At 50.2% G+C, this 22,977-nt stretch overlaps 15 protein-coding genes across 15 annotated transcripts; 9 read left to right on the top strand and 6 right to left on the bottom strand.

Annotated features, from left to right (window-relative positions):
* Positions 1 to 62: 62 nt before the first annotated feature.
* On the top strand, positions 63 to 665 carry B9G98_01552 (Vacuolar protein-sorting-associated protein 46; the record flags this gene model as incomplete). The annotated part of the gene is made up of 1 exon (XM_024808110.1): positions 63 to 665. The coding sequence occupies one exon, from the start codon at positions 63 to 65 to the stop codon at positions 663 to 665; it is 603 nt and encodes a 200-aa protein (XP_024663878.1).
* B9G98_01553 (hypothetical protein) lies at positions 645 to 1,976 on the bottom strand (the record flags this gene model as incomplete). Its single annotated transcript, XM_024808111.1, has 1 exon — positions 645 to 1,976. One exon carries the CDS (start codon positions 1,974 to 1,976, stop codon positions 645 to 647), a length of 1,332 nt encoding a protein of 443 aa, XP_024663879.1.
* Positions 1,977 to 2,024: 48 nt separating this feature from the next.
* B9G98_01554 (Translation initiation factor eIF-2B subunit beta) lies at positions 2,025 to 3,083 on the bottom strand (the record flags this gene model as incomplete). The annotated part of the gene is made up of 1 exon (XM_024808112.1): positions 2,025 to 3,083. The coding sequence occupies one exon, from the start codon at positions 3,081 to 3,083 to the stop codon at positions 2,025 to 2,027; it is 1,059 nt and encodes a 352-aa protein (XP_024663880.1).
* Positions 3,084 to 3,137: 54 nt separating this feature from the next.
* On the bottom strand, positions 3,138 to 3,608 carry B9G98_01555 (hypothetical protein; the record flags this gene model as incomplete). Its single annotated transcript, XM_024808113.1, has 1 exon — positions 3,138 to 3,608. The coding sequence occupies one exon, from the start codon at positions 3,606 to 3,608 to the stop codon at positions 3,138 to 3,140; it is 471 nt and encodes a 156-aa protein (XP_024663881.1).
* Positions 3,609 to 3,649: 41 nt separating this feature from the next.
* Positions 3,650 to 4,171, top strand: B9G98_01556 (54S ribosomal protein IMG1, mitochondrial; the record flags this gene model as incomplete). The annotated part of the gene is made up of 1 exon (XM_024808114.1): positions 3,650 to 4,171. One exon carries the CDS (start codon positions 3,650 to 3,652, stop codon positions 4,169 to 4,171), a length of 522 nt encoding a protein of 173 aa, XP_024663882.1.
* A 149-nt stretch (positions 4,172 to 4,320) lies between these two features.
* B9G98_01557 (Elongation factor Tu, mitochondrial) lies at positions 4,321 to 5,589 on the top strand (the record flags this gene model as incomplete). Its single annotated transcript, XM_024808115.1, has 1 exon — positions 4,321 to 5,589. One exon carries the CDS (start codon positions 4,321 to 4,323, stop codon positions 5,587 to 5,589), a length of 1,269 nt encoding a protein of 422 aa, XP_024663883.1.
* An 86-nt stretch (positions 5,590 to 5,675) lies between these two features.
* B9G98_01558 (Metal resistance protein YCF1) lies at positions 5,676 to 9,827 on the top strand (the record flags this gene model as incomplete). The annotated part of the gene is made up of 1 exon (XM_024808116.1): positions 5,676 to 9,827. The coding sequence occupies one exon, from the start codon at positions 5,676 to 5,678 to the stop codon at positions 9,825 to 9,827; it is 4,152 nt and encodes a 1,383-aa protein (XP_024663884.1).
* A 133-nt stretch (positions 9,828 to 9,960) lies between these two features.
* B9G98_01559 (m7GpppX diphosphatase) lies at positions 9,961 to 10,821 on the top strand (the record flags this gene model as incomplete). Its single annotated transcript, XM_024808117.1, has 1 exon — positions 9,961 to 10,821. One exon carries the CDS (start codon positions 9,961 to 9,963, stop codon positions 10,819 to 10,821), a length of 861 nt encoding a protein of 286 aa, XP_024663885.1.
* A 1,264-nt stretch (positions 10,822 to 12,085) lies between these two features.
* On the top strand, positions 12,086 to 13,258 carry B9G98_01560 (Zinc-responsive transcriptional regulator ZAP1; the record flags this gene model as incomplete). Its single annotated transcript, XM_024808118.1, has 1 exon — positions 12,086 to 13,258. One exon carries the CDS (start codon positions 12,086 to 12,088, stop codon positions 13,256 to 13,258), a length of 1,173 nt encoding a protein of 390 aa, XP_024663886.1.
* A 110-nt stretch (positions 13,259 to 13,368) lies between these two features.
* On the top strand, positions 13,369 to 14,154 carry B9G98_01561 (Ubiquitin thioesterase otu2; the record flags this gene model as incomplete). The annotated part of the gene is made up of 1 exon (XM_024808119.1): positions 13,369 to 14,154. One exon carries the CDS (start codon positions 13,369 to 13,371, stop codon positions 14,152 to 14,154), a length of 786 nt encoding a protein of 261 aa, XP_024663887.1.
* Positions 14,155 to 14,179: 25 nt separating this feature from the next.
* Positions 14,180 to 15,060, top strand: B9G98_01562 (hypothetical protein; the record flags this gene model as incomplete). The annotated part of the gene is made up of 1 exon (XM_024808120.1): positions 14,180 to 15,060. The coding sequence occupies exon 1, from the start codon at positions 14,203 to 14,205 to the stop codon at positions 15,058 to 15,060; it is 858 nt and encodes a 285-aa protein (XP_024663888.1). The 5' UTR covers positions 14,180 to 14,202.
* Positions 15,061 to 15,105: 45 nt separating this feature from the next.
* B9G98_01563 (Eukaryotic translation initiation factor 3 subunit G) lies at positions 15,106 to 15,816 on the bottom strand (the record flags this gene model as incomplete). Its single annotated transcript, XM_024808121.1, has 1 exon — positions 15,106 to 15,816. One exon carries the CDS (start codon positions 15,814 to 15,816, stop codon positions 15,106 to 15,108), a length of 711 nt encoding a protein of 236 aa, XP_024663889.1.
* A 441-nt stretch (positions 15,817 to 16,257) lies between these two features.
* On the top strand, positions 16,258 to 17,688 carry B9G98_01564 (putative WD repeat-containing protein C3H5.08c; the record flags this gene model as incomplete). Its single annotated transcript, XM_024808122.1, has 1 exon — positions 16,258 to 17,688. One exon carries the CDS (start codon positions 16,258 to 16,260, stop codon positions 17,686 to 17,688), a length of 1,431 nt encoding a protein of 476 aa, XP_024663890.1.
* A 122-nt stretch (positions 17,689 to 17,810) lies between these two features.
* Positions 17,811 to 18,425, bottom strand: B9G98_01565 (Glycosylphosphatidylinositol anchor biosynthesis protein 11; the record flags this gene model as incomplete). Its single annotated transcript, XM_024808123.1, has 1 exon — positions 17,811 to 18,425. The coding sequence occupies one exon, from the start codon at positions 18,423 to 18,425 to the stop codon at positions 17,811 to 17,813; it is 615 nt and encodes a 204-aa protein (XP_024663891.1).
* Positions 18,426 to 18,764: 339 nt separating this feature from the next.
* On the bottom strand, positions 18,765 to 22,412 carry B9G98_01566 (S-antigen protein; the record flags this gene model as incomplete). The annotated part of the gene is made up of 1 exon (XM_024808124.1): positions 18,765 to 22,412. One exon carries the CDS (start codon positions 22,410 to 22,412, stop codon positions 18,765 to 18,767), a length of 3,648 nt encoding a protein of 1,215 aa, XP_024663892.1.
* Between the last annotated feature and the right edge of the window lie 565 nt (positions 22,413 to 22,977).

Below are 22,977 nucleotides of genomic sequence, written 5' to 3' on the forward strand. Positions count from 1 at the left end.
ACAAATTGAGCGGACGACGGCTTTGGTCAGCAGCTGCGAACATCGAACTCTAAAACATAACGATGGCGGCGAGTTTGGAAGATTCGCTGTTCCGGTTGAAGTTTACCGCGAAGACGCTACGAAGGCAGAGCGTCAAAGCGGGCAAAGAGATTGAATCGGAGAAGAAGAAAATCAAAAAGGCCATTCAAGAGGGCAACGACGATATCGCCCGAATCCATGCCCAGAGCGCCACTCGCAAACAGTCTGAACGGCTCAATTTGTTGAAGCTGGCTTCCAGAGTTGAGGCTGTGGCGTCGCGAGTGCAAACTGCGGTTACCATGCGCCAAGTTTCTGGTAGCATGGGCTCGGTCGTGAAAGGCATGGACCGCGCTCTAGATACCATGAATACTGAACAAATTTCGCTTATTATGGACAAGTTTGAGCAGCAATTCGAGGACTTGGATGCCTCTGCTGCTTATTACGAGACTACAACTCAATCTGCCTCCGCTTTAGACACTCCTCAGGAGCAGGTGGATCTGTTGCTTCAACAAGTGGCCGACGAGGCTGGCCTCGAGCTACGCCACGATATGGCAGAGCCATCTGTCGAGACGCGCCAAAAACTGGCTGCCCCTGAAGAGGAAGTTGAGGATGCTCTCAACGAGCGCCTACGAGCGCTGCGTGGCTGAGCGATCAAAAGCCAGCATGGATTCAAGAACTTCGAGAGGGTCTTCGGCAGGCCTCTGTCCTTCAAGATATACCTGTGCATTGCGTATAGCCTGTCGGTCATACGGTTTCGATTCTTCGATGGCTAGATCCATATCGAACTGAGCATACCTGTCTAGAGACCTGATATCGTTGAATATGGCAACCAAGCTACCGTCTTTGATCGACTCAAACTTTTTGTATAGTCGACGTTGAACGTGCGACCGTAAATAAATATTTTGTGTTTTCATTTCATGCAAATAAAACAAGACTGTGCGATACGATGGACCAATAAGTTGGCAGAATAGAACAGTTTCAGACAGTTTGCGTGTGAGGCTGTTAAAGGATTCAGCCTCCTTCCATATATGATAGCTGGTAATTTTCGAGTTACCCATGCGGTATGCGGCATTTGCTAGAATCTGAAACGTGTCTTGGGTTGGAATAAATCCCCAGTTCCTAAGTAGCCTGTAAACATGGAACACTGTCTGGGAGCTGTTTCGTCTGTACAGCCCATTCAGTAGTGAGTCGGTAGCCAATGGCCCGAGTTCTAATTGTAGAACTTGGCGGGCGTGTTCAGCAAGCACTTCGCCGGCGTGTTCAGCATCATGGGGAGTCGCCAACCCCTCGAGCTCGTGGAGGGCGGCCAATACCACATCCAGGGAGCTTTTTGAAACGCTGTTTAGGACGGCCGCAGCTGCAATACGCGTCACCGGCAAATCAAAAGCTTCTGCAACCTGTTTCACAGTCGCTGGATCTCGGTGTCGTCCTGCTTGGGCCATAAAATCGTAGGCAAGCGATTGGGATAGTTTCGACGAAGGTGGTCTAAGTTTCCATAGTTTTATAGCGCGGTTGTAATCGTTTTCAACTGCCCAATTGAATGCCTGGCACCAGAGATTGTCATTAGCCGGAACCCCTGCTGTTATTGCATCACAGAGCTCGGCATGTGCGTTAAGAAGTACGAGGCTCTCCAGATCGGATATTTGCATTTTACCGAGCGGCGGCAAAAGGTCTGCTATTGCTTCCAGATCGCCACTTTTCAGGTAAGATGTTTTGAGAGCTTCAACATTAAGTGAGCCCATTTTTTCAACAGAATCAACGCACAGGGTCCGGATTATCGGGTCTTGTATGTTTCTCAATGGGCCCTGAATGGCTGCTATAGTGTCTGCGTGCAGTTTCGCTGGCCTTTGACTCACAGCTTTCAGGAATTCCATGTAGTCTATTGGACTCCATGCCCGGTTTTTGATGGCTATTGCCGTGGCCATCTGAGTCGATCTTCGAAACAGATCTGCTATCATGTCATCAAGCCAAGTTTTGATACAACGTAGTTTTTATTTTTTATACAATTAAAGAATCTGGTCTTGAGTGCTGTAATTATCGAGAACAATCCGGTACATGAAGTTTGGCGGGTGTCCACCGTCGGTTGTGATAATGATGTCGAGCAGCTCGGGACCCAAATAGTCGCAAAGAGGATTTGTGACTTCAAGTTTGTCCATCAGGTCGGCATCGGCGAAATCAATGACTTTGCCGCTATTTCCCACCTCGATGAGCCGCTCCACATCGAAAGGATAGAGCAGCGACAGCTTGTATGAACCAGCAAAAACAAGCACCGGCTTGTTGAAGTTCTTAGCAGCGAGACAAGGCAAAGCCATACCGGAAGAGGCAATCACACCACCATTAGCCAGCACAGTACGTGGAGAAATAATAACTTTGCTGACCTTGCTCATAACAGCGTTTACGGTGGCATCTGGCAAGATCTCGGTTCTGATTCCTGCCTTGGTCAGTCTTTCAGCAAACATTTTGGCGTCCTCGACACCGTTAGGGTAGCACTCAGTGACCAGAACCGTGAAGCTGCGTTTCTGTGCCACTTTCAAAAAGAAGTCCAGCAAAGTAACCGACCGGGGGCATGGAGTAAGGATCACCTCGTTATCATTGATCATTTCTGTTCCTACTCTTTGCAGCGGTTCTTCATTGCCGATTTCTTCAATAAGAACCTGGATGTCTTCAATCACAGCAGCTTTCAAGTCGCGAGACCGCATATGATCTGTGGATTTGTCGCCGGATCCGGGAACAGACAAAATGCCAAACATGGACGACCTGCGCTCTCTGTCGTCCACAGCCTCGACCAACTCCACAGTCTCATCGACGGTGCGGATCGATTTCAGAATGCGTCGAATAATATTTCCACAAGCCAGCTCATGGGGCTGGGCTTTTTCCAGTTCTCGTCCTAGCCTTTTCACCTGGTTGATTAGGTCGTCAGCAGTCGGCCAGCGCCTGGACGACACAAATCGTGAGATCAGATGAGCAGTAGCAAGCGCCACAGCCCGCGAGCCAGAAATCTCTCGCCGCTGTAGCTGCGCAGTGAACGCAGCGATTTGGACGTTGATATCGCCTTTGGCTGACATGATGTAGGGTGACGAGAGGCCGGGGGCTTGAGATATATAAATTAGGAATAAATACTAAAGAACGTCATTGAACGCTTTCTTTTTGGGCTTGCGTTTGGAAATAACAAATTTGGGAGTGTCCACTTTCAGATCGACCTTGGGATTCAGGACAGCTTTCAGCTTGGCCCGCTTGCGACTTATTTGGTCCTGTTTGGCCTTTTTGGCGTCAGATCGCTGCTTGGCTATGGCTCGTGCTTGGTTGATTGTGCCCACGCATTGCCCATTCAGATTGCGATAAGCGTCCGAGCTCTCATTCTCGGCCTTTTTGCTCATCCGCTCGCCTTCTTTTTTCAGCATGGCTCCGAACCCACCTTTGCCGCCGCGTAAACGGGCCCGGAACTCTGTGTACGGCACATCACGCAGAAGCGTAGAGCCATTGACCCACCGCCCGTTTGCTGCGTACCATCCATCGTAATTGGCTGGATTCAGCGCCTGTTGTACGGTCAGGCCGTTCCTTGTCGCCTCTTGACGAGGAGCCAAAGTCATTTAGGTCGAGACTGACTCAGCGAGATTTTTCACCTTTCCCCATGGACCGCTTAAGACAGGCACTTTGCCAGCGACTGCCTGCGGGAATCCGCACATTTATTGTACCTACCCGTAAGGTTAATGTTGTGCCTGTGTACGAGCAGACGCCGCGTCTTGTGCCGAAGGGCAAGTCGCCGAAACAAGTGATGACGGACAAGCTGTATGCGAAATATGATCCGGACGGAAGCAAACGGGCGCTTTTCGATAAAACCAAGCCCACATGCCCTCGTGCTGGAGACATTCTGCGAGTCACAAAGAAGGACAAGTCCTCTTTCGTGGGCATGCTGTTGGCCCTGAACCGCAACCACCTGGCCACCACTATCCTGCTCCGCACAAAGATCTCGGGCATTGGCGTGGAGAACCGGGTCCACGTTTACAATCCTGACGTTGAAAAAATCGAGGTGCTTCGTGTTCCGGCAATGCGTTGGCCCAAGGAGAAGTACTACTTTGTTCGCGGCACAAAGAAGTACGATGCTGGAGATCTGGACAGCTTCGTGCGTCGTCAGAACCGCAACAAACACTAATGTACATATATTAACTATTTCCACTCCTGTCTCGCGGCGGTACCACCAACCGCCAGCCGTCCGCAGTCCGTTATGTAACCTAACCCTACGCGAAAAATTCATCTGACCACTCAGTGACAAACCGATTTTCTTCTTTCCCAACCACAATTATGTTCACAGGATTGCGTTCGGCTGTGCGTGTGGCCCCTGCGGTGCTCCGTCTCCGCGGTGCGGTTCGCTTCGCCTCTGCTTTCCAGCGTACCAAGCCCCATCTTAATATTGGTACTATTGGCCATGTTGATCACGGAAAGACTACCCTGACTGCGGCCATCACCAAGGTTCTGTCCGAGAAGGGCGGTGCCAACTTCCTGGACTACGCTTCCATTGACAAGGCCCCCGAGGAGCGTGCTCGTGGTATCACTATCACCTCTGCCCACGTCGAGTACGAGACCGATAAGCGTCACTACGCCCACGTCGACTGCCCTGGTCACGCCGACTATATCAAGAACATGATTTCCGGTGCCGCCCGTATGGACGGTGCCATCATCGTTGTTGCTGCTACTGATGGTCAGATGCCCCAAACCCGTGAGCACTTGCTGCTTGCCCGTCAGGTCGGTATTCAGAAGGTTGTTGTTTTCGTCAACAAGATCGACACTATTGACGACCCCGAGATGCTCGAGCTTGTCGAGATGGAGATGCGTGAGCTGCTCTCCTCTTACGGCTTCGATGGTGACAACACCCCCGTCATCATGGGCTCTGCTTTGTGTGCTTTGGAGGACCGTAACCCCGAGATCGGTGTTGAGCGTATCAACGCTCTGCTCGATGCCATCGACGAGTACATCCCTACCCCTGAGCGTGATCTTGAGAAGGCTTTCTTGATGCCCATCGAGGCCTCTTTCTCTATTTCTGGCCGTGGTACCGTTGCTACCGGCCGCGTTGAGCGTGGTACCCTCAAGAAGGGTGAGGAGGTTGAGATTGTTGGTTTCAACAAGGAGCCCTTGAAGTCGGTTGTTACCGGCATCGAGATGTTCAAGAAGGAGCTCGACCAGGCCCAGGCCGGCGACAACGCTGGTATCCTGCTCCGTGGTATCAAGCGTGAGGACCTCGTCCGTGGTATGGTTTTGGCCAAGCCCGGCACCGTCAAGGCCCACACCAAGTTCCTCGCCTCTCTCTACGTTCTCTCCAAGGAGGAGGGTGGCCGTCATTCTCCCTTCGGTGTCAACTACCGCCCCCAGATGTTCATCTCCGCTGCTGACGTGACTGTCACTTTGACTTTCCCCGAGGACGTCGACGTGTCTACCCAGGTCTTCCCCGGTGACAACACCGAGATGATCGGTGAGCTCGTTCACCCCACCGCCATTGAGGTCGGCCAGCGTTTCAACATCCGCGAGGGTGGCAAAACCGTTGCTACCGGTCTGATTACTCGTATTATTGAGTAGATGTAAATAAATCCAACCCCCTTTTTAGTCGCTGACCTCGCTGTATCTTTTTCCCAGTGTCCGCTTTCCCCTCTGCAGCTTACCACATGACCTGCTCAGCGTTTGGGGAGGACGGCGCCGTATCAGGGTGCTTTCTTAACCTGTGCTCAGCAGTGCTTTCTGGCGGCGTTTTGCCGTTTTTGTGGGCCCGTATCAGGAAACAGGAACCAAGCAAGCTGCAGTTCAGAGGCACAATGGGCCTGTTGGTTGTAGCCTTCTGCTTTTCGCTGGACCTCTCAATTGCCTCTCTCTTGACGGCTGCCACTAGTATCTCGACTATCTATTTACTTTCTCGGCTAACTTTCAAATCAAAGTTTGTGCCTGGCGAGATTTTGTGGTTTTGGTTGTTCCAAACCTTAATTGCGTTTGTTCGGGTGTTGGCGTCGCTTGCAGGTATTCGTCAAGTTATCGGTGCTTTGGCTGCAACAGCTCTTTTGTTGAAATGCTATTACCATATATCGAAGAAAGCCAATGCTTTTGAGGAGTCAAATATATTCCAGGTGCTTTCTGTGGACTACTTGACTGTCCTTTTACGAGCAGCCAAACAGCGCCAGTTGGATCGGACCGATCTACCATCCAGGCCCCCGTATTTGAACTCTGTTAATGCATGCCAAAAACTCATTGAGAGTCTCCATGGATTCAGCATAGATGGAAAGTATCGTGTTTTCTGGGCACTTCTTACCAGCCTAAGGTACCACATTATATCTATCCTTGTACTCAATGTCGCAGCGAACTTTGTGACGTATCTGCGTCCGCTTGTGCTTGCAAAATTTTTGACCAGTTTACAGTCTTATAGCGATGGTGGTACGCTAACGCCAACTATGACCTTTGCAGTAATGCTTGCGGCAACCCAGCTTTGCGACTTGGCGCTCCGGTCACTGGGAATGCTTGTATCAAACATTGCATTTACCACGTCCCGTGCATCGTTGATGGGTGTGATCTACCGCAAATCATTAAATTTGTCCTCAGCGGCTAGAGAGTCAAATGAGCCAGCAAAGATCATGAACCTTCTCAATGTCGACACCGCCATGATTGAGGCTGTGTACGCGAATATTTCAACTTTGGTTTCAGCCCCGCTAGGGCTTCTTATTTGTATTTGGCAATTGTACCACTTTTTGGGCATATCCACAGTTGCGGCGATTCCCATTTACCTACTGTTCATCCCCTATTCGAGTTGGCATACCCGCAAAATGTATCGCAGGTTCCCCGAGACAATGGCTGCCAAAGATAAGCGTACAAAGGCTACTTGGGGCATATTCCGCAACATAAAGTCGCTAAAGCTATATGCCTGGGAAGCTCCGTATTTCGATAAGGTTGCAGAAGCTCGCCAGAACGAGCTGGCAATTGTATCAAAATACCGGTGGCTTAACTCGATGATGAGCTCAATTTCAATCATGCTGGATGACTTTGTCGCGACTGCTATTTTCTTGGCGTACCTCTATTACACCCACAAAGCACTCACACCCCAGGTTGTGTTCCCTGTTTTATCTTTGCTAGCCTCCTTGTCCGAGCCGTTGCTAGCACTTCCAAGAGCTGTTACGAGCTTAGGGCGAGCATTGACTGCACAGCACCGTATAAATGACTTTTTGGGTCTGTCTGAACAGGATACTTCAAACTATGAGAGACTCATCGCCGTCCCGCATAATGATTTCGTGACCCCATCTATCGTCATTAAAGACATGTCGTGCACTTGGGGTGACGTAGACGGTAGCATAGCTCTTGAGAATATAAACCTGGAACTTAGGCGTGGTGATCTTTGTTGTATTCTCGGAAGAGTTGGGCAAGGCAAAACAGCGCTGTTGCGGGCTGTCTGTTCGCAAATGGCGATTACGAAGGGCTCGATCACAGTCGCAGGAAGGCTAGCGTACTGCTCACAAGAACCCTGGCTACAATTCAAAACTATTAGAGAAAACATTCTTTTTGGACTAGAGTACGAACCCGAAGTATACGACCGGGTTCTCTCTGCTTGTGAGTTACTGCGTGACTTGGATGCATTGCCTAGAGGTGATATGACAGAAATTGGCGAGAAAGGTATTGTGCTGTCTGGTGGTCAAAAGGCACGCGTAGCGCTAGCTCGCGCAGTATACAATCGCGCAGACGTTTACGTTTTAGACGATGTTCTATCGGCCGTTGATGAGCATGTTTCCCGCAAGCTGATTGATAACTTACTTGCGTCGGATGGCTTATTGGCAGGTAAAACTGTCGTTCTGGGAACAAATAATCTCAAGGTGCTCTCGCATGCTTCTCAGATTGTAATTCTGGCCGAAAACTCCATAAAATGTTGTGGCCCTCCAAACTCGATTGAAAACATATCTGAACTCCTCAGTGAAGTGTCTGATCAGCCCATGGATAATATTTCATTCACGGACCGGCGAAAAGTACTTGAACCTCCCAAGGAGTCCAAGACACCTCGCACCGCGCAACTGCTTTACATCCCCAATCGCAAGGAGGAAAAAGATGTCGACATCAATTTCTCGGTTGTTTTTGGAAGGTATTTCGCATCTGCAGGAAAAATGATAGCCATCCTTGCCATTGCACTTTTGTTCCTTTCTGTTTTGTCAAAAAATTTGATCATGGTTTGGCTGACCGTTTGGTCAGATAAAAACTTGAGCGGCCTCAAAGCGTCTGAGTTCTATGTGCTTGTATACTTGACATTGTCGGTTATAACTGGCCTAGCAGTTTTCTTTTCTATCTACTGGTTCAATGGTACGATGGCAATTAAAGCTTCTGTTGTTCTACATAATAGCATGCTCGCCAGCACCATTCGTGCTCCATTGTTGTTTTTCGAAACCACTCCGCTTGGCACAATTATGAATCGATTCACAGGAGATGTTGATAAAATTGACAACTCGTTGCCGGATGCTCTCTATTCTTTTAGTCGATCTTTCACTAATATCGTCGTAAGCTTTGCGATTATGATTGTGGGAGCTCCATTCGTTTTGATCGTCTTAGTACCTCTGCTCTTGCTTTATAACTCCTACCGGACTCTTTATTTCCCTGGGTCACGGCAGTTACAAAGAATGGGAGCCGCATCTCGAAGCCCAATTTTGAGCCATATTGAAGAAAGCATCAAAGGCGTTCACACCATCAAAAGTTTTGACCAGATTGATCAATTCGTTGGCATCTACGAGCTTCGCAGTGATTACTGGATGCATGTATTGTTTTCGCGTTCGTCTTTACGTCGATGGCTCAACTGGAGAATTTCGTGGATGACAGCGGTCATGACACTGGCTAGTGCTCTTTGTGTCACTGCAATCGTTTCTTTCACATCCTGGAAAGTTGGTCTGGCTGGTATCGTTTTGCACAGCACTCAACGGGGTGGTATGATGTTATCTCGTATTATCCAGGGCTGGACGAACGTTGAGATGTCATCTGTGGCTGTCGAGCGAGTACTTTCTTATATTGATCTCCAGCCTGAAGCACAAGAATTTGGGCCAACCGACCCCCCTGATCACTGGCCCCATCTTGGCGAGGTGGAATTAAAGAACTACAGTACCAGGTATCGACCAGAGCTGCCTCTCGCTTTGAAATCTGTCAATCTGAAACTGCGCAGCAGAGAGAAAATTGGAGTTGTCGGAAGGACTGGATCTGGTAAAAGCACTATGACACTGGCACTTTTCCGTATTTTGGAGGCGGTCGAAGGTAGCATTGAGGTTGATTCTCTGAATATTAGGCAAGTTGGGTTGCATGATCTTAGAAGCAGGCTTTCCATCATTCCCCAAGATGCCCAAATTTTCGCCGGTACCCTCCGCATGAACCTGGATCCCATTGGGCAGGCTACTGACCAAAAACTATGGGACATTTTGGGGCTGTGCCACCTGAAGGAAAATTTTTCTCGAACACCCGGTGGATTGGATACACTGCTTTCCGAGGGTGGTGAAAACCTCAGCAGAGGCCAGGCACAGCTTATCTGTCTTGGCCGTGCTTTGCTACATGATACGCATGTGCTGTTGCTAGATGAGGCTACAGCGTCGGTCGATGTCGCTACTGATCAACTCGTCCAGAGCACAATTCGCACTGTTTTCAATGACCGTACGATCATCACAATTGCTCATCGGATCGACACAATTCGAGACAGCGACCGGATAGTTGTTATGGATAATGGAACTATTGCGGAGATTGGCACTCCCGACGAGCTTATTGCCAAGAAAGGTGCCTTTTACTCACTTTTGAACGCACCCAACCGAATCGAAATGTAACGTACACATATATATATATTGTTAATTTAGCATACATATTTGCTTTTGGCCCACTCGGTCGACCGCAGACGGTAAGACTGGATTCTGACTTATACAGCCATTACATCCCAAGATCGATCAGTTGTGGAAAAAAATGGCTACGAGATTGTCAGATTTCAAACTTGAAGAGGTACTTTCGACTAATGCACAGACGAAATCGGTAATTCTACTGGGTACTATATCTGATTCGGCTGCGTTGGTAACGATATCTCGCGCCCAGATCCCAGATGTGTCCAAAGGGCTCCCTCTAGAAGAAGTCAAGCTCCTGGAAAATAACGATATTTACTCTTGGGCCCTAGCTACAATGAAGCAAAATCTTGAGGATGCGCCCGCAGCCAAGGTAGACGTGATATGGCCGGCTACTGAAACCCATATCGCCAAATACAGGCCCTCAAAGACGCGCTGCATTGTCGAGACAATGGAAATGTACAATACTGTGGTGCGGCCGTACATTGACTCTATGTTGGGTGATCGCATACAATGGGTAAAAGCAATTCTATTCGACGGGGCAGAAGCAGACCGTGTTATTTACCGTGACAACGATGTCGAGACGGGCTTCGTCTTACTGCCGAATTCCAAATGGGACGGCAAGTCGATTGAATCGCTTTACTTGCTCGTGCTCGTTATTCGCGAGGATTTAAGATCAATTCGTGACCTTACCACCGAGCACCTCCCACTTCTTCAAAACATTAAGGAACAAGTTACTAGACAAGTCAAAGAGCGTTATAATCTCGATCCCTCAGAGTTGAAACTCTACTTCCACTACCAACCTTCTTATTATCATCTCCATGTGCACGTTGCGAATGTCTCGATGGATCAAAGCGATTTTGGCCGGTCGATCTTATTCGACAACGTCATAGATGCTATCAATCGAGGAGGGTTCGAAAATATAAGCTACAACATCTCAGAGAGCCACAAGCTGTGGGGTTCTTTCAAAGATCAGAACCTTATCTGATTATCACACCAAGATTCGAACAACTTTTCAGACTGAAGGCGGTATAGAACAAGTCCGGCTGAGCATCTAATATCAAGGTTCAAGTATCAAACGGATTTTATTCTCGAGTCGATCTTCGGGAACAATCAAATAGCTGTTGTCAACTATGCTAATAAGATTGTATTCGATCGCCGTCAAAATTTCAAGGACTGTTGGACGTACAGAGAAATTTCATTCAGTGGATTCTCCTCAAACACAATTGTGACTTTCCTAAACCAATAAGTTTATAGCAGGACAACACTAAACCCTAATATAGACGTCTGTCTCGAGAAATCATGGGATGGACTCTATTTTTGACATCATATTTCATGTTGGTGACTCTACACACCGGAAGCATCGCTCGGAGAAGTATGCATGCAAGTGTATGCACTGTCTATCGTGCCGCACAACGATCTTAACTCGCCGGAAAACAGCCAGCATGCTTAAGAACACCGCAGAAGAAGTCAGATCTTGTCTAGAGATTACTTCAGAAGCAGGAGCGCCACCATAAATTGAGAATAATGAACTAGGTCAAATCCAGCTTGGGCAGGTCGGCCAGAGGTTTTCGTTTGCATACTTGATTAACTTAACACTACGGCAGATATACTCGTTCACAAACATCTTCTTTGAGACAAAGCTACCTTCAAATACCAGATTGGCCTACCACAAGTGGAATTTCTGTGTTGGGATGTCTGGGTGTTTGCAACCCTCTGTAGCTGAAGTTGTGCGTTGAGCGTAGTTGGAAGGAAAATCGATAATTTTAAAACCAAAAAACTCTGCCGAAATGTTGTGTTAAATCCCATAGAGCGCGCTCTAACTTCTCCCGAAAAATCTCAATCATTTGGTAGTTCCTGCATTGAAAGATTCAACTCCAAGGATAGCTAGAGACGTGCATGGCTGGAGAAACCCCTGCATGATCCCTTTTTCAGATGGCCTCGGAACGGTTTTATAAAGTACTCAGGTTAACTTCATCGAGCTTCTCGGGTGTTTATGTTGTTTTAATCGAGCTTCTCCGTAAAAAAACGATGCACCTGGCGGATATCAGCGCCTGAACATCAGTACTATTATTAATAATTGGGTACCCTGTTGGTACCTGTTCCAAAACTTTGCCTTGAATCATATAAGTACCCATACGGTTACCATCAAGCGGTGCGTTTAAAAAGACAAAAAAAAGCCGAGTCGTTTTGAAAACCATCGGCGCTGAAACTTTTGCAAGAATATTTATTGAATCTTTCCGGCTAGATCTATGAGAATGCAGCGCACTGGAGAATTGACTCCAGATCTGCAGAATCCATCAGATCCGGATAAAGCTCCTCTGTACTGCCATTGGGATACTCACTGTGAGGATTTCCCACTAGCCTCGCAAACAGAACTTGATCTCCATCTCAAAAGCCATCTTTCCGAGCACCTTGTTCCCATTGAAAATAGCTATGGCGAAGGCATTGCATGCCACTGGGATTCTTGTCACGAAACGTTCGTTACAGTTGACTCCATGATGTCCCATTGGCAGAATTATCATTTCCAAGACTCCTTCCATCCCCATTATGCAGAGAGTGGCTGTCCTGAGTACGATCTTGGACAGGAGCATTCTCTGCTGTCAACCAATGACGACAACTCGGCTGTACTAACGCACAGTGATACCTGCGGACATATCCATAAACACCAAGGAAACGGCCATGGATATGTTAGAGTGCATAACCATGGCGAAGTGATAACCTCAGTGCCCAACCTCAGCAACCTGCCTGATTTGACGCATTCTCCCCGGACCTCCTCAGTGAGCTCCCCTCTAACCCACGGCGAGAACATTCAATGTAAATGGGTTGTCTCTGGAGTTCCCTGCAACCATGTGTTTGGTTCAACTGCTGAGCTGAAAGAACACATCGAAAGTACCCATGTGGCTTCTCGCCTGAGTGAGTACTATTGTGGCTGGGAGGGGTGCGAGCGCTGCGAACGGCCGTTTCCACAACGGCAAAAACTGATAAGACACTTGCAAGTGCATACCAAGCATCGTGAGTACAAGTGTTATATATGCGACAGACTCTTCGCGGAAGAATGTGTGTTAAAGCAGCACCTGCGCACGCACTCTGGTGAAAAGCCATTCAAATGTGAGGTCTGTGATAAAAGATTCTCGTCACACTCCTCTCTTACCGTGCACAAGCGTGTACACACGGGGGAGAAGCCGCTTGTTTGCAAGGTTCCGTGGTGCGGCAAACGGTTCTCGGAGTCTAGCAACCTGGCAAAGCACATGAAAACACACGTAGAGCCTGCGTTCCAGTGCGAAGTTTGTGGACGCAAATTCGCCCGTCGAGACCAAATGGTTCGTCACAAGCGGGTTCATAGAGTGCTTGAACAGGCACCGGCCAGTAAAGTGGAAATTGCCCTAGGCGGCGATGCCACTGGGCACCAATATGTGTCTTGATTTCAGTCAAGTATTCCAACTCGATCTGTCGCCTAGATCTCGCTATTTATTATAATCATTTACTTTATAAAATCCATCTTCCGCTTACACACCGACTGCCCACGAGGATCATGGGGAAAGCAAAGACGAAACCCCAGCCTGAGTTGGAATATAGAGAAGAGGCGCAGGATGATGCAGTGGAGTTGGCTGCCCAGCTTCTAGAGGAAATGGGCATTAGTGAGTCCACTCTGGCCGGACAGGAGATTGCTAAAGATGTTGTCAAGTCCGAGCTTTCGCCGACGGTCCCTGGTCCACAGCAGCCGCAGCCCCGTCGCAATAGGCGAAAGGAGAAAATTACTGCCAGAAACAAAGCTTTGAGTGAGCTTGTGGCCGAAGCGGAAGTCGAGGCAGGTAATATGCCCAATCACCGTAGGCGCGAGCTTGAGGCTATGGCAGCAAAGATCGCCGGCGATGGCTTGGAGGTCTTTGAAATTGAGGCAGATGGCCATTGTCTGTTTGCTTCAATTGCCGACCAGCTGGATCAGCGCATGTCGCTAGTGGTCGACGTCAAAACTCTTAGAAGCAAGGCAGCCGAGCACATCCGCAAGCACCCGAAAGAGTTTGCCTCGTTCTTGTTGGATGAAAAAACCGGCGAGCTAATTGACATCGATACTTATTGTGACACTCTCGAAAACACAGCAATGTGGGGTGGTGAAATTGAAATCCAAGCCCTCTCCGAAGTGTTTTCGACTCCTATCAAAGTGTACTTTGCCTCGCAGCCGGTCATGACGGTAAACGAAGAAGCAGCTGGCGAGCCCCTATTTCTAGCATACTATACAAAAATCTTTGGACTGGGAGCCCATTACAACTCTCTGCGAGACCAATCCGATTTGCCCGAAGCGTTTGTAGACACCTAAGAGTCACTTAATAACCGTTGTAGCTATCCTGACAAATTAGTTTCTAAAATGAAGTTGGTTGTTGGCTATGTTCCTGAGCACTTCAGCACTCCACTTTTTCTTGCTTTGCAGCATGGCTTCTATGCTAAACATAATGTTGATGTTGAATTCAAGCCTTTCCCTTCGGGTAGTGGGCACCTGATTCAGTGCCTGGGTGACAAAACCATCAATGTGTCGGTAGGTCTCACCGAGGCATTTATTCGGGGAATTGCAGCTGGAAACGAAAGCTATAAACTGGTGGGTGTGTACGTTCAGTCCCCTCTGTGCTGGGCAGTAAGCACTGGCAGCAAACGGGATATCCGCAGCGTTGACGAGCTTGAAGGCTCGACTGTTGGAGTAAGCCGAATGGGCTCTGGGTCTGACGTTATGGCCAAGGTGCTTCAGCTACAGAAAGGCTGGACAACCCCATTCAAGTACGAGATCAACAATGACTTTAAAAACTTGCGCGACGGCGTCAATCATGTTGGCGCTGCGCACCCCACGGACTTTTTCATGTGGGAGCATTTCACTTCGAAAAAGTACTATGACTCGGGCGAGATCAAGCGAGTGGGCGAGATCTACACGCCCTGGCCTTCGTGGGTTATTTCCGCCAGCCCCGACGTTGATAGTGGCTCCTTGAAGGCTTTTGTTGATGCTGTAAACGAAGGCATCGCCTACTTCCGATCCCACCCAGACGAGGCTATTTCGTACATTACGTCCAACTTGGACTACTCCGAGGAAGATGCTCGGAACTGGTTGAAGACTGTCAAGTTTAGTGACGACTGCGCTGCCATCTCTAATGAGCTAGTCCAAAGCACGCTGGATATTCTCAAGCCAGCCGCGGGACTGCCTGAAGGAGTGGAAAAGTTGGAATACATTAAGAAATAATACCTTCCTATATAACTTAACATTTGGGAACACCTCTAGATCCCGCTATTTTCTTGGGAAGTCGACGTACATAACCAAATGGCCAATGGCCTTACCATGGAGCTCCTGCTTGGCTCTTTCAGCACTCTCGCGAGTGTCAAATGCAATGAAGGCAAAGCCACGGCTTTGATGAGTGTCCTTGTTGCGTGCTACGTGGCAGCGGACAATACGGCGGCCATTGCGGCCGAATAAGGCAGCCAAAACGTCCTCGTTGATGGAGTCAGGCAAGTTAGATACCCGCAAAGTAGCAGAGTCGTCGCGCTCCTCGCGGGCATACATGCCACCGCGCGTGGGGGGCTGATAGCGACCAGGGGTTGTCTCGGGAATAGCAGGCTCGGTGACAATACCGAGCTTTTCTTTGTAGGGGCATGCGTTTGTGTAGTGGTCGCCCTGGCAAGTTCGGCAGACGATGCTGGCAACGCGGCGCTTGGGGGGCGCAGCGTCCTGGCCCTTTTCGGGCTTGGCGGTCTTGGGGAACAGTTTAAGCTGGACATTCTCTTCGACACTGGGCGCGGGAGCGTCCTTGTTGCGGTAACACGCCCACTGGCGGCGGGCTTCGATCTGGCCCTCAATGGACCTGGCGACTTCGGTCTCACGAACTTTTTGCGTGACCTTCACTTTTTTGCCGGCCTCGTTCAGGCGGTAGAACACGATGGTCTTCAAACCGTCTCCATTATCTGTGACAACTGGTGCGGGGAGCGTTCCTACAGTGGCCATTTTTTTTTTCCAAAGCCTCCGGTTACTAAGCCCAATTCCTTTTGACATATTTCAGCGGTGGACCGGTAATTGCCACTGCCCTAGCAGGGTGACGAATCCTGCCGCTGAAGATGTGTAAGGCTTCGGTAACGAAAACGGATTGGCCGATGCTTGGCTTGTGGATGGCGTGCGGAGCAACGATTTGCAAGCGCCAACAGAGGATGGAGCTCTAGTAGCCAAGCAGGCGTTTCGAGAAAATATCATCGGAATTCTCGATGAACCAGGTATTGTGGCTCATTTGGCAGCCCCTCGTATTTTAAAGCCAAACCTTGAGGCAATGGATATCGCCTCCTGCATTTAACGAGTCATCCTGTACAACCCTTGCCCTCTAACGGCGTTTAAGTTTTCTCCCGCGGGTGGTTCTCTCTCTCACCGAGATAATTGCGACACACTCTTACTACTATGAGAATAGCTCTGGAAGGCTCATCATTGAGTGAGTCCAGCGTTGTCCTCGACCCGCTAAGGGTCGAGTTAGGGCGACGCTCTCGTTGTCGCAACCAGAATCTCCCGAATCTCAAATCTCTGTTCCGTGGAGGCGACCCCGCAACAAGCTCGGACGACTCAATAGATCAATCGAACTCTATTGCGCCTAAGGTGTCCGAAAAACAGTCGAAATACAAACGTTCCAAAGTAAAGGCTGTCCATACGTCCAACAAGGCCTCATCGACGCTGCAGCAAGTTGTGATCGTGGAAGAACATGACTTGCGCGAGGAGAAAACACAGAGATCTCAAGCAGTTTGGGCTCTTGAGTTTTCTCCCGATGGTAAACATCTGGCCACAGCCGGCCAGGACGGTAAAATTCGCATTTGGAGAACTCTCGACGCCACAGAGCGCGCCACATCTCTCACTCCCAGCGAAAGCCCGCTGTTTGCCAAAGAACCAATCAAGATTTTCTCCGATCACACTGATGAAATCACAGACCTAAAGTGGAGCAAGAACAATTTCATTATAACTGCATCACTGGATCGCACGGTGCGCCTGTGGCACGTGGAACGAAACAAGTGCTTGGCGGTGTTCCATCCCCCAGATATTGTTTCGTCAGTGGCTTTCCACCCTACTGATGATAGATTCTTTCTCACAGGCTCACTGGATAAGCAGATCTCTCTTTGGAGCATCCCAGATCGCGAGGTGGTGTATTCTAGACAAATGCCGGACATGGTCACAGCAGTCTCTTTCTCTCCCGAAGGCACCTCTTGCCTGGCCGGATGTTACAATGGTAAACTGGTTTTGTGCCGAACGGATCGTTTGAAAATCTTAAAGACCGCCCAAGTCGGAAGCGCTCGTAAGCCTAAGGGCACCCTCAAGATCACCGGCACAACAGTGGTCAAGCGGAAAGATCACCCTCAACCGCTTGTGCTTGTTACTTCAAACTCAAGCCGCGTACGTCTCTATAATCTTAATGACCTCTCTTTAGAGCGTCGACTAAGGGGCCCCCGCAACGATTATTCGCAGACTGCTGCTGCAATGTCAGACGATGGTGATATGATCATATGTGGTTCCGAAGACCACCGGACATATTTTTGGCACATGAACACTCAGCCAGAAGGACTCCGCCGCCAAGTGACCCAAAACGAGTGGGTCCATTCTCATCACGCCGCCGTCTCAGTAGCCCAGTTCATTCCCCAATCTGCGCTCACCCTCGCCGGTGTTCAAGGTAGAGGCTTCGTCGCTGCCGACTCCCACGGAATCGTAAGAGTATTTCTGCAATGGCCAGAGCGTCAAATAGCTGCTCAGGTTAAAGGGCATTTGTTGGCAGCGCCAATTTTTGTCATTTCCTATGGCCGCCTCATGGGGCGAGCAGCTGCACACGCCCTTGTCTTGGGTCTACTCTAATCTCCACTTTGCATTTCACGTTGTTCTTATTGAATTACTTTATTTTATTATATGAATACTTTATGTCCGTATGTTCTTATTTCCGCCAGATAGTTATGACTTCTCATCCAGCTATGCAATACTTAGTCGAGCTTTTTCTTGGCCTGCCGTTGAACCTTACTGCTTTTTTCTGCTTTGGCGCTGAGCTTGGCCGCGAGTTTGATCTCAGCATCGGTTTTTTCTCGCACTGCACCGTAAAACCCGCAGATGCTGGATCCAAGGTATGCTCCAACAACAATTGTGATCGGGTATTCTTGCCAAGTCCGGTCCCAGTCTAGCACAATTGGTACGGCGCCAAGCCATGCTCCGACAAACGCACCCAAAAATCCTAGGTAAGCGTCATCGAATGGAAGACTGAAAGAGAGGGCCCGGGACCACGCCTCGGAATCGAGTCCGTAGGTGAAAATGAACGGTTGGAGTCCAATGACGGAAATATGAGCCGCCGCCAAAATCGACAAATGAAGACGTTCGACCAGAGAACCTCCAAAAAGAACTAGACCAGCAAGCATGGCGGGGGTCAACAGAACGCTTAACACCGTTGACAGGACAGCGCTGTACAAGTCGAAGCGTTTGACCAAGCATGTCAAAGTTGCAAATGAACAGACAACAGGTAAGCCTCTAAGTAAAGTTTCCAAAGTGAACTTCTCCAGCCATGGCTCAACGATCAACGTCAGGGCCAAAAAAAAGTAGAACAGCATGACAAATCCCTAATTGGTACAAATCCGCCATTTGAAGCTATTTCGGAATGGTGTGTTCTTCCCTTAAAAAGATCGATATAATTTAGAGTGGTTGTGTAACTTGCAACAATTGAATTAAATTTCCATGTTTTATATCGTTAGTTACATGCTAGTTAGAGTGCATGGTATACCAGCGTCCCTGTTAGAGATGCAATACTTGTTTGGCTTAACAACGCTTCTGTTCACAAGGATTGCACCGTATTTATCATTGGGTTTTATAAGTTTGTTTGCGTGCACACTGACAGAGGGACCATGCAACTCCTTAATTTGAAATTAGGAAATAAGTTGGTCTAAGAAAACCTATAGAAGAATCGACACCAAAGGAATCAATATAAGAAGATAGCCAGAAGACACCTTACCGGCACTATTAGCCAAAGCAGCGGAGGTACCGGGAGCCGAAGTTTCAACAGGACCTACAGCGGGAGAAGATCCAACAGGACCTACAGCGGGAGAAGTTTCAACGGGACTTACAGCGGGAGCAAAAGACCCCTTGTTTGAAGGCTGGGCTCCAGGTCCTGCGCTGCTACCCACTGGGAGTGGTTGTGGGGATGTGCCGGTCTCGCCAGTAGGCTCAGGGGCCGAGTTTGGACTAGTCACAGTAGGTGACTCTCTCGTAAGTGTGCAAGGGCAGTCAGTTACTGTAAGGGTGGTAGGTTCAGTAACGGTGTAGCACTTTCCGTTTCCAGGACAGAGTGTAGTGGCTTCGGGGCAATACGTGGTGAATTCAGTGACCACTGTAGTGGACACTGCATTGACTTCGCCAGGATTTGATCCCGAGTTGGCGCTAATCACAGTAGGCGATGGTTTCACGAGTGTGCAAGGGCAGTCAGTTACTGTCAGGGTGGTGGCTTCAGTAACAGTGTAACACTTTCCGTTTCCAGGACATAGTGTAGTAGCTTCGGGGCAATACGTAGTGAATGCAGTGACCACTGTAGTGGTGGGCTCCCGGCTTTCCATGTTGGGCTGAGACACAGCGCTTGTCAATGGTGATGTGACAGATGCAGCCGTTTGCTGCGTAGTCGACGTAGCCGCTTGCGATGTCATAGACGCCGAAGTTTGATTTGAGGAGCTTTGCGAAGCCACTGCGGAAGATGCCGTAGCAGGAGCAGAGGAGCCTTGCGAAGCCATTGAGGAAGATGCCACACTAGGAGCAGAGAAGCTCCCAGTAAAGGTAGCACCTAAAGCGCTAGCAGCTTGGGAAACAGCAGAGTTGAGGGACGAAGCCATAGACATAAATGAACTCATTTGAGAGCTATTGGCAGTGCTGTAAATATCAGTGTAGATATCGCTCTGAAGTTGAAGCAGCTCGTTTCCTACTGAGACAACCGAATCACCACCATCAGCTGCTCGTGCGGCTAAGCGACGAACCGGCTGCTGGTTGCTGTTGGCAGCATTAGAAATGTCACTGAACAGAGATACCAGTGCGGATGTCACTGTGCCGAAAGCTCCCAAAAGATTGTTGACAGAGGTAGACGAAATTGGAGTATCCAATACCGCATTGTCTAAACCGTCAATATCGCACCCAAGGGTGACCAAGAGTGGTGCCCATTCGCCAGAAGTTGCAATAACAGCTTCGATTGATGCGGCATCTTCTGAGATCTGAGTAGCGTATGCGTCAATACCCGACGCAGTTCTGACTGGGCATACGCCAGGAGCTGAGCTGGCGGCCGAAGCAGGAGCTGAGCTGGCAACTGAAGGAGCGCGAGAACTGGTAACTGAAGGAGCGACCGAGCTGGCAACTGAAGGAGCGCCAGAGTTGGCAACTGAAGGCGCGGCAGAGCTGGCAATTGAAGGAGCGCCAGAGCTGGCAACTGAAGGAGCACCTGAACTGGCTACTGAAGGAGCAGCCGAGCTGGCAACTGAAGGAGTGGCAGAGCTGGCAACTGAAGCAGCAGCGGAGCTGGCAACTGAAGCAGCAGCGGAGCTAGCAGCTGAGGCGGGAGCGGAGCTGGCGACTGAAGGAGGGCCAGAGCTGGCAACTGAAGGCGCGGCAGAGCTGGCAACTGAGGCAGGAGCTGAACTGGCGACTGAAGCAGCAGCGGAGCTAGCAGCTGAGGCGGGAGCGGAGCTGGCAACTGAAGGAGCGGCAGAGCTGGCAACTGAAGGCGCGGCAGAGCTGGCAACTGAGGCAGGAGCTGAACTGGCGACTGAAGCAGCAGCGGAGCTAGCAACTGAAGGAGCGCCAGAGCTGGCAACTGAAGGCGCGGCAGAGCTGGCAACTGAAGGAGCGCCAGAGCTGGCAACTGAAGGCGCGGCAGAGCTGGCAACTGAAGGAGCGCCAGAGCTGGCAACTGAAGGAGCGCCAGAGCTGGCAACTGAAGGCGCGGCAGAGCTGGCAACTGAAGGAGCGCCAGAGCTGGCAACTGAAGCAGCAGCGGAGCTAGCAGCTGAGGCGGGAGCGGAGCTGGCGACTGAAGGAGCGCCAGAGCTGGCAACTGAAGCAGCAGCGGAGCTAGCAGCTGAGGCGGGAGCGGAGCTGGCAACTGAAGGAGCGGCAGAGCTGGCAACTGAAGGCGCGGCAGAGCTGGCAACTGAGGCAGGAGCTGAACTGGCGACTGAAGCAGCAGCGGAGCTAGCAGATGAGGCAGGAGCGGAGCTGGCAACTGAAGGAGCACCTGAACTGGCAACTGAGGCAGGAGCCGAACTGGCGACTGAAGAAGCGCCAGAGCTGGCAACTGAAACAGCGACCGAGCTGGCAACTGAGGCAGGAGCCGAACTGGCGACTGAAGCAGCAGCGGAGCTAGCAACTGAAGGAGCGCCAGAGCTGGCAACTGAAGGCGCGGCAGAGCTGGCAACTGAAGTAGCGCCAGAGCTGGCAACTGAAGCAGCAGCGGAGCTAGCAGCTGAGGCGGGAGCGGAGCTGGCGACTGAAGGAGCGCCAGAGCTGGCAACTGAAGCAGCAGCGGAGCTGGCAACTGAGGCAGGAGCCGAACTGGCGACTGAAGCAGCAGCGGAGCTAGCAGCTGAGGCGGGAGCGGAGCTGGCGACTGAAGGAGCGCCAGAGCTGGCAACTGAAGGAGCGCCAGAGCTGGCAACTGAAGGCGCGGCAGAGCTGGCAACTGAAGGCGCGGCAGAGCTGGCAACTGAAGCAGCAGCGGAGCTAGCAGCTGAGGCGGGAGCGGAGCTGGCAACTGAAGGCGCGGCAGAGCTGGCAACTGAGGCAGGAGCCGAACTGGCGACTGAAGCAGCAGCGGAGCTAGCAGCTGAGGCGGGAGCGGAGCTGGCAACTGAAGGCGCGGCAGAGCTGGCAACTGAGGCAGGAGCCGAACTGGCGACTGAAGCAGCAGCGGAGCTAGCAGCTGAGGCGGGAGCGGAGCTGGCAACTGAAGGCGCGGCAGAGCTGGCAACTGAGGCAGGAGCCGAACTGGCGACTGAAGCAGCAGCGGAGCTAGCAGCTGAAGGCGCGGCAGAGCTGGCAACTGAGGCAGGAGCCGAACTGGCGACTGAAGCAGCAGCGGAGCTAGCAGCTGAGGCGGGAGCGGAGCTGGCAACTGAAGGAGCGCCAGAGCTGGCACCTGAGGCAGGAGCTGAACTGGCAACTGAAGCAGCAGCCGAGCTGGCAGCCGAGCTGGCAGCTGAACTGGCAGCAGCTGAACTGGCAACTGAAGCAGCGGCCGAGCTGGCGACTGAGGCAGGAGCTGAGCTAGCAGCTGAGGCGGGAGCTGAGCTGGCAACTGAGGCAGTACTCGAGGGTGCAGCGCTTGAGGGTGCAGCACTTGAGGCCACAACACTGGAGGAAAGTTCTGTGGATAAGTATGTCGAAGACGCAATACTGCTGGTATTGGAGTAAATTAGCGAAGGAATCACTGCCGACGAGTCATCACTGGTTGGTAAAGCAGAAGAGGACGTGTTTGAGTACGATGCTTGGGCCCTACGATTGAAAGGGATATAGCGTTGACCGTTGGCCGTGCTCAACAGGAGTGTCAAGATCAGCACCGCAGCTTTCATTCGAGCAATGGAAAACTAGGATCAAACGGCATGTGGACTTGGTATCCCTTATTATAGTCTAGCCACATTCTGCATGTCGATCGGGGAACGAGGTTTGGGCAGGCCTCATTCGGGGTAGCGGTTGTATTGACGTATGCATGCACAACGCGTCTGTGCTTTGCATTTGCATATTGGCCGTTGTGTCAGGTGAAAGAAATGAATCTCCTTTTGACACATAGCCGCGTTATTCTGAAGACTTTGACGTATTCTTTGAATATTGAAAGTTGAAATTTCCATTTAAATTTATCTAGCTCAAATTCCTGAAATGTTTGTGAAAACTCCCAAACTCAGGCATATCGAATTATGGCACTGTTCTCGCACAAATTTGACCATCATATCTTCTTCAATTGAGGTCTAATATTACAGTAATATTTCAACGCTATAGCTACGAACCTCAGCAACCTTGGTCCCATCAGAATGATGAACGTAAAATGCTAGCTGTGGTATGAAAAACAAATAGTTCTGCTATGAGTAAGATGACCTGCATGGAGAGCCCCTTCTGGGACTATGAGTATTTACTGCCGAT

The sequence above is a fragment of the Wickerhamiella sorbophila genome (genome assembly GCF_002251995.1).
Source record: "Wickerhamiella sorbophila strain DS02 chromosome Unknown contig1, whole genome shotgun sequence".
NCBI classification, from domain to species: domain Eukaryota; kingdom Fungi; phylum Ascomycota; class Dipodascomycetes; order Dipodascales; family Trichomonascaceae; genus Wickerhamiella; species Wickerhamiella sorbophila.